We start from the raw sequence: 13,951 nt of genomic DNA, 5'->3' as shown, positions 1-13,951 counted from the left end.
TTGTTCTGTCCAAAATTCTCACTGAACTGAAAGTTTCTGAGGACAGGGACTACCTCTCCACCATTCCTGAAAGTTCTCCAGCATCTGGTATAGAAAGTGTCGAACCTTCTGCATCTGGACCAGCCGAATTCCCAGACAGACAGAAAGATGGCTGCCCCCTCTAATATTCAGACCGTCTCAGCCTTGCTTGGCAGCGGGTCCCGGTGTGTAATTAGCACGGTAGGCAATATTAGCCTTGAGCCCCAGAGTGCCAAGTGACAGCAGAGTTCACGGTGCAGTGGCAACCTGCTGGCATCAGCCCAACCTCTTGGAAATAGCTGCATTCCCAGGCGGACTTGTGTCCTGCATTGCCTCGTTGGCCTCTTTCTTAGGCTGCTGTTTGTTTAGGAATGAAAGGAATAAACAAGTGGGATGCTCATGGCCTGCATTTTAATGAAGGCCGATCCTATGGACTCAAGGAGGCATTGTGATGAATTTGAAGGGTATGCCGACTCTCTGCATCACGTCAACTCCAGCCTAACAATGCTTGCCTCAGCACTCGCAGCAGTGCTGCTCACAGCTGTGCTTCGCACTCACACGCACATTGTGGCTAACCCCTCGTCGATGATCAGACCGGGTGAATGAATGAGTGATTTTCCTTCGTGCGGTTCAAGTTGCTTCATGGGAATACAACACGGCTAAATGGAAACATTTTGAGAGCAAGTATGATTCTTTTTTGGTTAAGATTTAGGGAAAAGTGGACAGTTCTTAGAGTCAGGCTTGAACCTAGGTTCGAACTTCAGTGCTGCCACTTTCTACCTGGATGAATGTGGAAACTAACACATCAGACTCGTCTGCTCTCGTGAGCCTTCAGTTCTCAGCTCAGAGAGCCCCTGACCGTGTTGCTTGCTCCCTGGTCTCCCCTCACCTTTTTGTCTTGCAATACTTACCCTAACTCCTGGCATGTGTGTCTCTCCCACTGGACTGTAAGCTCCAGAGTATTAGCGAGTCTATGCCCCTTCCCTGTTATCTCCAGAGCCTAGCATGGTGCCTGGCACACAGAGACATTTAATTAATATTGGTTGAATAAATTAACAAAGGAAGAGGATGGTGGAGAAAGAGGAAGGAAATGGTAACCTGAGTGTGGAGGGTTCAGACAGGAGAAAACAGATCAGGCACATGTCCTGCAGCTGTACTGTCTGTGAAATGGCAGCAGGGCTGGCTGGGGCCTTCGCCTTCTGTCCTTCCCCAGCCTGGCTCCCAAGGCCAGAGTTCTCAAGAATTCTCTAGATTCTAGCAGAGCGCAAAGCCTCAACCTTAGAAAAACAATGCCACTTTCTTGTCCCTGTCCCCACACACCCAAGACATGCTGGGGAAATTGCAAACCCCTGCTGCTGACGTCCACACACACCACCTCCCTTGAACAAAGCCTCCGGGGCCTCGGCCGTGTCTTTAGTCAATTCACATTGACTAGCCACTCAAGCGTTTGTATACAACGTCGAAAATTTTTCCAGGCTTTTCAAGCCTGCCACTCTCATCCCTCTCAGGGAACAACTTTATCCCCTATCTCCTCAAAAGACCAAGGCTATTCTAATATGCTTCACATGTTTTACATATAAATTTTATTCCTAGTGATTCCATACAGAAAAATTCACTTTGGAGGGTGAGAATACTGGTAAAAAACTGGGTTTTTTTTTTCTTTCTTGTTTTTGCCTAAGGATCAAATTATAGATTGAGGTGTTTCTTAGGAAAATTGCTTGTCTTGTGTTATTTAGGAAGGTCATTCTCTGGCAGGCTGACTACATTTTTAGTCAATTTAGAGCCACTGGGAGTGGATGTGAAGACTATAAATAATCAGGGGTAATAGTAATAAGGGGTTTAGGATCCAGCGAGCCCTGGATGAACATCCTGTAACATCTCACAACATGCCTTCCCAAGGCAACGTGGCCAGCCAAGGACGAACAGACATGCTCAGGCCAAAGACATCTGTCACAGAGAGGCTGGAAGAGCATCTTTCCTAGCTGTCATCCAACAAGCAGGGCCTGCCGTGCTCTGTAGGCTTCCTGGTTGCGGTGTTCTGTCTACCAGCCATGGCAGATGTCCCCAACTTTCCCAAACTCTTTTCTAACCCCTAGTTTGAAATAATAGTGATTTGTGCTAAAAATAACAAATGTCATGTGGACTACATGTCCTGTTCTCTTCTAATTTCTTCTTAGACATCATCTCATTTAACCTGAGTAACAATCACATCTATAGGTAGTACTCTCATCTGTAATTTATGAGGGCAGAAACAGAGGTACAGAGGACTGAAGCGGTAGAGATGGGGTTTCAACAGAGCCTGAGCACTGAACCACTATGCATCCCATCTGCCTTGTCTTGGAGAGGGATGGCATTTAATAAGAAATCATAAATCAGTTTCCCCATGGTTAAGCCCACTTAGGACAAATGTAATCTACAATCAGCCTTCAAATTAGCTGTAGAAAGAGCAGAAGTTTTGGAATTCAACAGAACTTGGTTTGAATTCTAAGAGCTGTGAGAAGCCCCAGTCGCTTCACGCCTAAGGCACTGGCCTCCTAAGAGCTGTGAGACCTTGCTGAGTTATTTAGCCTTCACTTTTTCTCATTCTAAAGAAGATGAGAATAACAGTAACTCCTTCAAAGGTGGTTTTGACAGGTGCAGGTAAACTTTTTCTGTAAAGGGCCAGATCATAAATATCTTAGGTCTTGCACACCATGCAGTGATCCCTATCATAACTACTCAACTTGCTATTGTAGCGTGAAAGCACACACAGACTCTACAGAAACAAAGGGGGTTGGCTGGGTTCCAGAAAAAGTTTATTTACAAAACAGGCAGCAACCAGATTTGGCCTACAGGCTATAATTTGCCAAACTCTGGTTTTGAAGATTACACGAGATAATGTATGTGCTTTGCATGATCCCTAGCATACAACAAGTCATCAAAAAAGATAGTATAATTATGGTTTCAGCATGAGATGACCAGGGCTTTCAAGTCAGGTCAAAAAAATCCCAACCGAAATCAAGCAGATTTAACATTGTCAGGAACCTCTGAAGCCTTACTTGGGTAAACGTATAACTTTCATAGGCTTTTTGGAAATACTGAAAAATTATCAACACTCTACCCCTAGTATTACTCTATAGGTATAGGGCTGCCGGAGACTATCGTCTTTTAGTATTTTCAATATTGAGGACACACTTACACTAAAGAGGTATTCATTGATTATGAAGTTGGTATTTAACTGGGGAATCATGGGGTTTCCTGGTGTTATTGTGGCCTGTTTTGTTTTGCTTGTCTGTTTCTTCCTAAATCTGACAAACTTACCTATGGACCTCTATGATTCCACAATTTGGAAGCCACTGGTTTTGTCCCACAACAGGAATAACCCAACACAAGCAACATTCTGTTCCTTCAGGGAGGAAAAGAATTACATTCTTATGGAATTATCCCCAAGGTTCAAAACTAATAAGTCCCCTGGGTAGAAGCCACTGAAACACTATGAGACAACCAGAGCTCTGCGCTCACGGGTGCCAAGAACAAGCTTAGGTCACCCAAGGAAAAAGTGCAATAATCTTGCATTTGTTACTGCTGATTAAAGTCAAGCAGCTTCTGGAAACCGTGAGCACCCCTCACGTCACTCTGTTGAATTAATATCTGAGCAGTATTAATGATGGAAAAACCCAATTATATCCAACACATCCAAAGTTTTGCAATTGGATTTGTCAGCAATCAAACTGTGTACCGCAAGCCCAGTTTGTCAGTAAACAAAGCTTCTGAGTGGAGAAGAAGTATTCTTTACACATAAACACGGGTGCCTAAATTCCTGATAAATATTTGATAATGAAGATGTGGGAGGAGTAGGTGCCTTCAGGCATCAGATATCCTCCAACAAGTAGGATTATAAAATCTTTCTCAGGGGATTTAGTAAAAAAAGAGAGAGAGAGAGAGAAAGAGAAATGTGGCTCAGCATGCCACAACCCATATGTTTTCAGACATTAAAGACATGCCCATGAAGGTGAAAGTAATGAAGTATTAGTATTTAGTATCAAAAGGTCTATGTTTGAGTTTCAGCTCTACCACTTCTAACCTGTGCAACCTGGAATCTCTCAGAACCCCCGATTCCTATCCCTAAAACAGAGATATAAGAATTATCATCTCTTATGCTTTGGTCAGGGTCAAAGGAGATTGTGAATATGGAAATGCTTTGCTAGCTGGGAACAGCAATATACTGTCATCTGTCATTCCTATGAATAACAGTAGAATCTCTGATGACTGAAGAGGAAAAAATGTCTTTAGTGTTACCAGGTGAAATCATGCCGGGGAATTAAGCGCTCCTGAAATCTGTATTAATTTAAGTTTGTATTAAGCCATACAAAGTATCACATACTAAATGGCTTAAGTAACAGAAATTTATTGACTTACAGTGCTGGAGGCTGGAAGTCCAAAATCAAGGTGTTGGCAGGGTTGGTTCCCTCTAAGGGCTGTGAGGGAGGGATCTGTTCCAAGGCTCTCTTCTTGGCTTTGTAGATGGCCAAATTCTCCCTGTGTTTCTCCCCATCCTCCTACCTCTATGTGTATCTCTGCGTCAAATTTCCCTTTTATATAAGGACACCAGTCCTATTGGATTAGGACCCACCCTGATGACCTTACATCACTTTGATTAGCTCTGTGAAGACCCTGTGATGGTTAGTTTTATGTGCCTGTTTGATTGGGCTAAGGGATGACCGAGTAGTTGGTTAAACATTTCTGGGTATGTCTATGAGGGTGTTTCTGGAAGGGATTAGCATTTGAATCAGTTGAGTAAAGATCACCCTCACCAATGCATCATGCAATCCACTGAGGTCCTGAATAGAACAAAAAGGTGGAGGAAGGACAAATTTGCTCTTTTTGCTTAAGCTGGGACATCCATCTTCTTCTGCCCTCATAGATCTATGCTCCTGATTCTCACACCTTTGGACTTAGACCGGGACTTACACTATCAGCCTCCCATTCTTTGTACTCAAACTAAACTACACCACCAGTTTTCCTGATTCTCCAGCTTGCAGACAACAGATCTTGGGATCTCTTGGCCTCCATAATCATGTAAGCCAATTCTTACCTCCAAATAAGGTCACACTCTGAGGTACTTGGGGTTAGGACTTCAACTGGGAGGCGAGGGAGAGACACAATTTAATGCATGACGACATCTTTCATTAATTTTGTTAAGAAGTCAGCAAACTGATTCACGATGTTTCCTAATCAAGGCCTGCTTCTCAGATGAAAACATTTCATTCTACAATGGAGACCTACCTATTTGCTGAGTGTCTAAGATGATAAATTATTTACTTCAGGATAAGGATCTAAAGCCATGGCTACATACCTTCTCTAGACAGCAAAACATTAGGTAGTGTCCTTCTTTTTATAGAATTACCTTTATCCTGTAACATACATGTCATCATTTTTCCTTATATTTAGCTTGGGAATAAAAATTTGTCACACTGATACAGAGATGTGGAAGTTTTTAGATTTCAAACTCAATTCTTTAAGAAACATATTTATTAGCTATCACTCACTTCTGCATCAAGCTTACCGACTGTTGACACATTTCCAAATCAGAGGCTTTCATTAAATTTAAAAAAGCTAGTAAGTATATATACACATATAAATAAAAAAATCTTATATATTATACATCTATATAACATGGAATAGGAATAAAGTTTTTAAAAGTAAAATTAGGGGCACCTGGATGGCTCTATTGGTCAAGTGTTTGACTTGATTTTGGCTCAGGTCGTGATCTCAAGGTCATGATCTCAGGTTCATGAGATCAAGTCCCATGCCAGGCTCCACACTCAGTGGGGAGTCAACTGGAGATTCTTTCTCTCCCTCTCCTGCCCCTGCCCCACACTCGTGCTTTCTCTCTCTCTCTCTCTCTAAATAAGTAAATCTTTTTTAAAATTTTAAAAATTAAAAAATAAAAGTAAAATTAAACTTTTTTAAAAATTCTTACCTTCTTAGCAACTCAGTATCCTTATTTTTGTTATAAACTGTCTTGTCATTTTAGAAATTATAAATGTTCCACATAGAACAGATATATGGGTGCATGGGTATCTGTCTCAGGGGGTACATTATTTGTACCATCAAAAAAGTAGAAACAGCCTGATGTCCACCAAGAGGAGTTTGTTAAACAAATCATGAGACAGCAGAATGGAACACAATGCACGCGTTGAAAATCACGTTTTTGAAAAATATATAATGTCATGGGGTAATACTCTTGGTATGTTGTTAAGTGAAAAATGGGTTACAGAAGGGTTTGCATGATTCTGATTTTAAGACTACTTGCGCATAAAAGTATAGGCAGATATTCACCCATGTGTTAATATGCTTTTATCTCCAGGTACTGAGATTGTAGACAATTTTTTGTTTCTTTTGGGTACTTTCCTTATTTAACTTTTTCCTGCAAAATGCGTGTACCCCTTATAAAATGAAAATATGACTTTTTTTAATAAATGGAAATTTCCTTCTGAAAGGTTCTTGCTTTAGACCTAGCACCATTCATACCATAGGGTTACTGTATGTTTCATAGATGTTGGTACTGGACTTCTAGGGGATAATAGAAGGAGAAAATAAGTATAAAAATAATTATGTACTCGACACTATAATGCAGTCTAGGACATTAAAGGAAGCCCTGATGAAGGACTCAGCATTTGATTTAGGTCAGGCCTTGATGACAAAGTATCTTCTCAATGAGGTAAATAGGCTGGACAGAGGAGGGGTGTTCTTGACATAGGAAAGGGCAAAAGTAAACAAACATGCAGCAACAGGCCGAGTCTCCTCTGAAACTAACAAATGGTTCAGTATGCTTCATGCCTAGGATTTCTAACAGGATGCCAGGGGACCAGGCAGGAATATTAGTTAGGGGGATGAATGGTCAGAAAATTTATTGTTCAAACCAAGACCCTTCAGCAGTGAAAGTGGGAATGCTCAAGAGCTACCAGGAGACAGCAGGCTCAGGGAAACCAGGACCTATGGGCACCCTACAAAGGCCCAGATCACACCGGCCCTTAAATGCCAGGCTGAGATACTGGAACTTTACACGCAGAATCCTGGAATCTCAGAGTTGGAAGGAAATGTTAATGACCACCCAGCCTGGCCTCCTCTCTTCCTGCTTCTCCAACTCTTCCAAGAATAGTTACCAAGTGTTTGTTTTTGTTCAAATATCACTGTGACAAAATGCTCATTGCTTGGAAGAGCTCTGTTAGAAAACTCCTTCTTGTATTAAAGTGAAATTTATCTCCCTGTATCTCCCACTCCTTTGGCCCAGCTCTGTCACCTCAGAGAGACAAGCACAATGCTAATCTCTCTTCCACATGAGAGTGAAAGATGAGACAGACATCAGAGCCCTCTAGGTCTTCCCCTTGGCAGGGAGAAGTCCTGCAGCCACCTTCCTACAGCATTCCCACAGGGGGTCTCTATTTGCTTTGTATCTCCTAGTAAGCTTAATTGTTCTACTCTTGTCCTCTTCCCTCTACCATGGGGGTTGGGGTCACCATCCTCTTTTGTTTATTTCACAACACCTCCCCTCACCAACCATCCCTCCAGCCCCGTGTCCATTCTGCAGCCAGAATGATCTTTCCAAAACTTAAAACTGGTTGGGACCCTGTCCTGCTCATAACCTTAATGATTCCCTTAATGAATCTGTCCTAGGGATCAATTACAGCTCCGCCACATGAAGGTCCGGGCCCTACCACCACTCTCTCTCTTCTTTCTCATCCCCTCATCTCTCTGCTCCCCCCCCCTCCCCGTTTCAGTTCAGCCTACTAAAGGCACTGTCACCTACGTTTGGAACTCTCTTCCCTCCACCACCTGCACCTTGAGAATCCTAACTCAGCCTTTCGGTCTCAGTTTAAATATCACTTCCTCTAAGAAGTTTATCCTGGTCCCACTAAGTCTGCATTAAATATTCCTTGTTAAGTAGTTCCACAGGGACATAAGCTTCCCCTATTAAAGCTAGTATAACATTGAATTTAGATCAGCTGCTTATTCTTCTAATACCTTTGCTGTATTGTGAACTCCATGAAAGCAAGTCTAACTTTTTTAGCACCGTTATCATTAGCATCTGGCACAATGATGGGTACATAATAAATGCTTTAAAAATGCTAATGGGTTAACATGTATCACCCAGAACTAGATATAATTGATATGGTCTGCACAATACAGAGAAGAATGACTGTCACCTTCCATGATCTATATTCTATACCTTTTAAAATAAAACCTAACATTATTTTAGAGGATACCACTCACTATTGATTTATTGTCAGTTTAAACTCCTAAACCTTAATTGTATGAAGTCATGACTTTTATCTTAAACTTTCCCTCTGTCACTTCCTGCCCCTGCCTCTCTGCCCCTCCTCTCTTCCCCTCCCTTTCTCCCTTTTCCTCTCTCTACTTCTCACTTCCCCACACAGATACACCCAATGCTTTGCAATTGACTTTTATGACCTATGCACAATACATTTTATATCTATTTCTGCATACCTTCCCACAATGCAAAAAGCCAAAATAGACTATAACTGATTAATAGTTTTTGCGCTCCTAATCCTTACGCCTTTTTCTAAGTAAGTATGATCAATGTATCATGCCTTCATGGATGTCAATGATATTGAATAAAAGAGGGATAAGAACAGAGCCCAGAACATACCACCAAAGACATCCACCTGTTAATCCAATAGCCTTTAACAAACACATTTAACCAGGTAGTAATTTAGCCCACATGCATCCTTCTAATCCAAGAATATCCTAAGATCTGGGCCCTTCCTGAAGTCAAGGTTTTGAACTGATTGGTGATAATTAGGTATAACCCTATTCCAGGTGCTTTATTTTAGTTAAAATTCCCAACACCCATTATTCCTTTTTAATAGATAACACAACTGTGATTCAGAGAAAAAGTCACACACTAGTGAGCGCCAGAGCAGGAATGTGAGCCCAGGTCCTGTGACTCCAGGTTCAATACCACACATTACACTGGGATCCTCTCAAAAGAGAAAATATGCTTAATTGGATGTATGCTGGCTCCTACTAATCACCACCTACCCTCCCAAATATCTGCCGAATGAATTAATCCTTTGACTAGAGATTCTTTTTTTTTTTTTTTTTTTTTAACCTTTGACTAGAGATTCTTAACCTGAGGTTCATGTCAACTCAAAGGAATCCAAGAGTGGACTTGTATGAACTTCCTGAAAGTTTACAGAAAGTGCCCTGTGCTGCATCTTGTCCATTTTTACTGAGAAGAGTAATGTCCATCCAGATCTTGAAAGAACCATGGCTCCAAACAAGAACAACTTGCAATTTCGATAACTCTCTATCGAACGTAATCATCACTCACCTCCATCTAGAGTTTCAGACTCACATACTTCCCTTTTGGAAAACCAAAGCTGCATTTTCTCCTCTCTAGTCTCCCAAAACCTCTCCCACACTTGAGCCACCCTTAGAGATCTCCTCTGCTGGTCCCTTCCAAGGTCTTGCAGACCTGGTATCAGATGATACCAGCTTGTGTCTTTGGTAGCAGCTTAATCAAAAGACTCTCCTAGAAGCCCACCTATCTTCCCTATGGCCCTCTTCCCCTGCCGGCTTCCAGCTGCAAAGGATTCCTTCGCCTTCACAAACCCAAAGCAAACCTGCAAATCGCTCTTCCTGCAGCTGTTCCGGGTCTTGAACAAGGTTAGGTAGGTGCAGGGAGTAATCAGAGAAACTCATGAGTTGAGATGTGGACTGGAGAGTGAGCTGGGAGACTTGGGGGAAAGTCTAAACCATTCCTTTGTTGAAAAGGTGAAGACCATGCCTTTTCCTGATAGTCATGGTTGACCTTCGCTCTTCATCCTTTACCATACCGTATTTATAGATTGTATCTCTCTCGTCCTATTCAATGCCTGAACATAATAGCCATTGACAAGAATGGCACAAGAATTCACACAAAGTCACTGAGCATCCCAGTTGGGTCCAGGTAATAGGCTCTAAGGATGTTAAGACAAAAAGGGCTGATCCCTGCCCTTGAGGCGTTCCCGGGCCAGTAGGAGACAGACAAATAAATAGATATGTGCAAGAAGGAATGGCAAATGCTCTGACAGAAGGAATAAAGTAAGCTCTGGAAGAATATGGGAGGGCCACCTAACCCATTCCGGAGGATAGGGAGCAGATGGTCTGGGTAGTTTCCAAGAGAAAGTAGCTCTCAGCTGAGTCTTCAAGGAAAAATAGAGACACAGACCCAAGAGAAGGGCAAGGAGAAAAGTCACGTTTCATAAATAGCTTAATATGCCTAAATTTGCAAACAATGTGCATAATATGTGGAGAGGAAGGAAAGGATAAGAGATGAGATTGCAGGGCAGGGTAAAAGGCCCGTTGTGGAGAAGCTGTGCACACTGGCACAACATGGAAAAAAAAGAGGAATCTACTGAAGGCTTTTTAGAAAAGATCTGTATGAGATTTACATTTTAGAAAGATCATTGGACACAGTGTGTTGGGTGACAAGATAGAGGGCGTGGGATGGGTAGGACTGGCCCACAAGTGGGAAACTGTGACTCGAATGGAATGTGGAGAGGTACTGACTTCAACTAAGACAACGGCAGGTAAGATGGAGACGCAGGGATGTGTGTGAACTGTATGAAGCGGGTAGAAGACAGACTTGGTGCAGTAGAGACTCGGGGACTGATTAGGGGCAGATGAAAGAGAGGAAGTTACTTAGAACGATGCTGCAGTGTCTGGCTTGGACCCGGGGCATGCCATTTGAGTCGTGGCGACTGGACGAAGAGGAGCAGGCCTAGGAGGAGGAGGGAGAAGACAAGTTCTGTTTAGAACACGTTGATCTAAAGGTGATCCCCAGGACATCAAAGTGGAGATGTTTCATATAAAATGTTGGTATTTAGGAGAAAGATCAGAATAAGTGGCAGATTTGTATGTAATGGTTGCAGCCTTGGGAGCAGATGAGATTTCCCAGGGGACGAAAAGGGAAGCGAATCGAGGATTCTCTGCTGAAGGGGAGACCTTTAAAGGCCTTAAATCGTCACTGAGAAATTCAGAGGGAATCCAGGACAGAGTCAGGAGATAAAGAGGGGGTGGGGGAGGGGACGACCAAGGGTTCAAAACGACACAGAGAAGCCAGAGAAAGCTGAACTTGCTCTCGGGTTCAGAGAGGTCTCTGGTGGCCCTGACCAAGCTCTGCCTGCAGAAGCCAGGGTAGATGCCACCCAAAGGGGTGTGAAGCAGTCCCTGGGTCCTGAGGGAGTGGAGACAGCCAGCGTCACCCACTCTCAAAAAGTTTGGTGGGAAGGTGGAGGACAAAATGGAGATGGGGAAGAGCGGAAGCTCCGTTAACATCTAACCAGCTGGAGTGTGGAGAACCTCCTATCCTCCATGGATCTGAGCATGAGATAAATACATCAACAAATACCACCGCCGGCTTCCCTCTCCGTCCTGCTGAGCGCTAGAAAGGCTTTTGTTTTCACTCCCTTTATCAGTGAGAAATGGCTCTGGGCTTAACCTGTTAAAATGAAACCAGAGTGTGGCAGGGCAGCAGTGGAAACCCTTTGACCCACCGGCTGTGCCCACTGCCCCTTCCCATCCTCCCCACCTGCTCTGTTTGCCCTGGGAGATTTCCAAGTCCAGATCGAAAGCACCCCTACTCAGTGGAGACCCCGGACTCCCTCAACGCTTATCCAAAATTAGCCAGATCCATTTGAAAGACTTGTTCAAATAGTTAAGTACAAAGGGCCGAGAGAGACTGGCTTGCCCGCTGTGTGCACGCCAATCAAATCTTTCCTTTGTGGAGCCCGGGAGGGGTCCCGGCCGTGCGGAAGGGGCTCCCTCCATCTGCGAGATGATTCTCTTTCCTTTGGACACAAGTGTAGGATCCTAGAGAACATGACTGAAACAGATGGCTTTAAAAATCCCCATCCTTCCTGCAAAGCCCTTGTGCAACAGGTAATAAACAAAACGCGGAGCCGCCCGCGGCCCGGGGAGGAGACGGCTCACAGCACCCTGAGCCTGCCAGTGCCCGGGGGAGCTCCCGCTGGGCACTGGTTCAGGCCCTTGGGCGAACGGAGACTCGTCCACGACCCCTCTCCGCAAGTCCCACCGGCTCGTTTTCCAGAGACGAGGTACACGGTATTTACAAACCCACACATTTCCCTGGCAACGAAAACTCGAAACGAGTTCAGCTCTGCATCTTGCGCGCCTGGAAATTGCTCCAGCTGAGTGCACGGGAACGGAACCCAACAGGGACCGTTTTCCGGCAAATCCGGAGGCCCTTTGCAAGGTTTCCCGGGCGGACGGCACAGCAGCTTGGACTCGGGAGCCCCAGCAATGGAGGACGGAGAGAGAGAGAGAGCAAGAGGCGTCTACCGTACCCGATCGGCGCGGCGGGTCATGCTGCGGGCGTCTGGGCGTCTGGTCCGGCCCCGGCGCTGCGGACACGGCCTCTGCTGCGGGCCGGCGGACCTGTGAGCTCTGCCCCGGGACGGCTGCCCCGGGCTGCTCTTGTTTGCACTGGGCCGTTTGCTTTTGGGATTTCTCCAATGCAGATGTAGTCAGGGGGCCGCTGTCCCGGGGGACAATGATTCCATTGGAAGCTGGCCTTTGACAAGACTCACACATGACCTTTGACTAAAATGGCTTTGGGGAAGGAAAGTGTCCGGAGGCTGAAGATGGGGGCATCCAGGGCAGCCGTCCACATTCCCACCCCCAACAGTGCCAAGTTAATTTTTCATCCCGTAATCTTTCAAGGAGTTTCCATGAGGTTTGATTTGCCATTCTCCTTCATTCCATAGGATTCTTCCCCTGCTTCCAAAAGGGTTTTGCTGCACCAGTTTCCTGCCCTGCTGCTGCTGAGTTCCCTGAATTAGCCCCTCCAGGTTAAACCTGGACAGAGATATACTGGATAAGTTCCTCTAACATTTTTGGGAATAATACCACCATTTCCCCCCTCCGTTAGAGCATGCTACAGTTTACAAAGCGCTTTTCACAATCCTGCTGTCATTTGGCCTCTCAAACAATGCCGGGGAGCCTCGCCGATTACTACCATCTTACATAGAAAGAAACAGAAGCTCCAGAAAAGTAGGGTATTTGCCCAATCATCCCACCAGAAAGTGAAATCTCAGTCCTCTAAATTGTCAGCTTGGCCACTTCCACAAAGTACCCACCTCCCTGCTGGGTGACCCACAGCTCAAAGTCAATTATAAAACATACACACTGTAACACATAATTATAACATGTACTATAGTAGTAGTGGCCGCAACTATTTAATTTTTGAATTACGGAAGTGTTAGAAATTGCTATAATATAATAGCTGTTTTGGTTCATGATATCCACAGATGTCTCAAATCTATTGAGTACATTTTAATTGCCTGATTTTTCCCTTTAGCCGCTGCTAAAAGGAGGCTATGGGAACCAGCCTGGCCACTCTGAGTTAGGGGCACAGACCATGGGTTCCTTAGGCTGCTACAACAGTCCATCACCAGTGATGGTCAGGGCCTGTTCCCCTCTCTTTTCTGGGTCCTTCCTTCCAGATGATGAAAGGGGACAGGGGTGTGGGATTGTCAGCAAAGCCCTGAACAAGGAGTCAATATCCCACAATTTTATTGTGCGGAGAAGAGCAATGATGGTCTATAGAGCTGCCCTGGAGACATCCGGTGTGTCGGGTGGTATCGCTCTCATTTTTTCTTCAGCTTAGGGAAGGGGAGAGGGGGTGATACTCACACTCATTCTGGAAGGACTATAAGAAGTCAGCCAGGAGAAGAAGAGGAGGAAGGACATCCCTTGAGCCGAATACCACCTACAAAAGCCGACCCGGTGCCCTGGGCAACTGAAAATAATTCCTGCAGGCAGAGGAGCTCAGTGTGGGAGGCTGAGCCTGGAGAGGAGGGTGTGGGTTTGGACTCTGACCAGCCTCCTGTATCACTCTAGAGAACCTGGACATCATCCTGCAGTG

At 44.6% G+C, this 13,951-nt stretch overlaps 1 protein-coding gene across 1 annotated transcript in view; it reads right to left on the bottom strand.

Moving 5' to 3' along the window:
• The window catches only part of ENPP2 (ectonucleotide pyrophosphatase/phosphodiesterase 2), a 107,292-nt gene extending 94,651 nt beyond the window's left edge, over positions 1-12,641 (bottom strand). Inside the window, 2 exon segments of the mRNA XM_045805743.2 lie at positions 12,372-12,494; positions 12,496-12,641. Of these exon segments, the coding sequence (XP_045661699.2) occupies positions 12,372-12,494; positions 12,496-12,618 (246 nt within the window). The 5' untranslated portion in view covers positions 12,619-12,641.
• Positions 12,642-13,951: the final 1,310 nt, after the last annotated feature.

This window comes from Ursus americanus, chromosome 9 (assembly GCF_024610735.1).
Source record: "Ursus americanus isolate L20-20 chromosome 9, mUrsAme1.1.p, whole genome shotgun sequence".
Lineage (NCBI taxonomy): Eukaryota > Metazoa > Chordata > Mammalia > Carnivora > Ursidae > Ursus > Ursus americanus.
The sequence above is the reverse complement of the archived record's forward strand: the minus strand, read 5'-3'. Positions and strand labels throughout refer to the sequence as shown.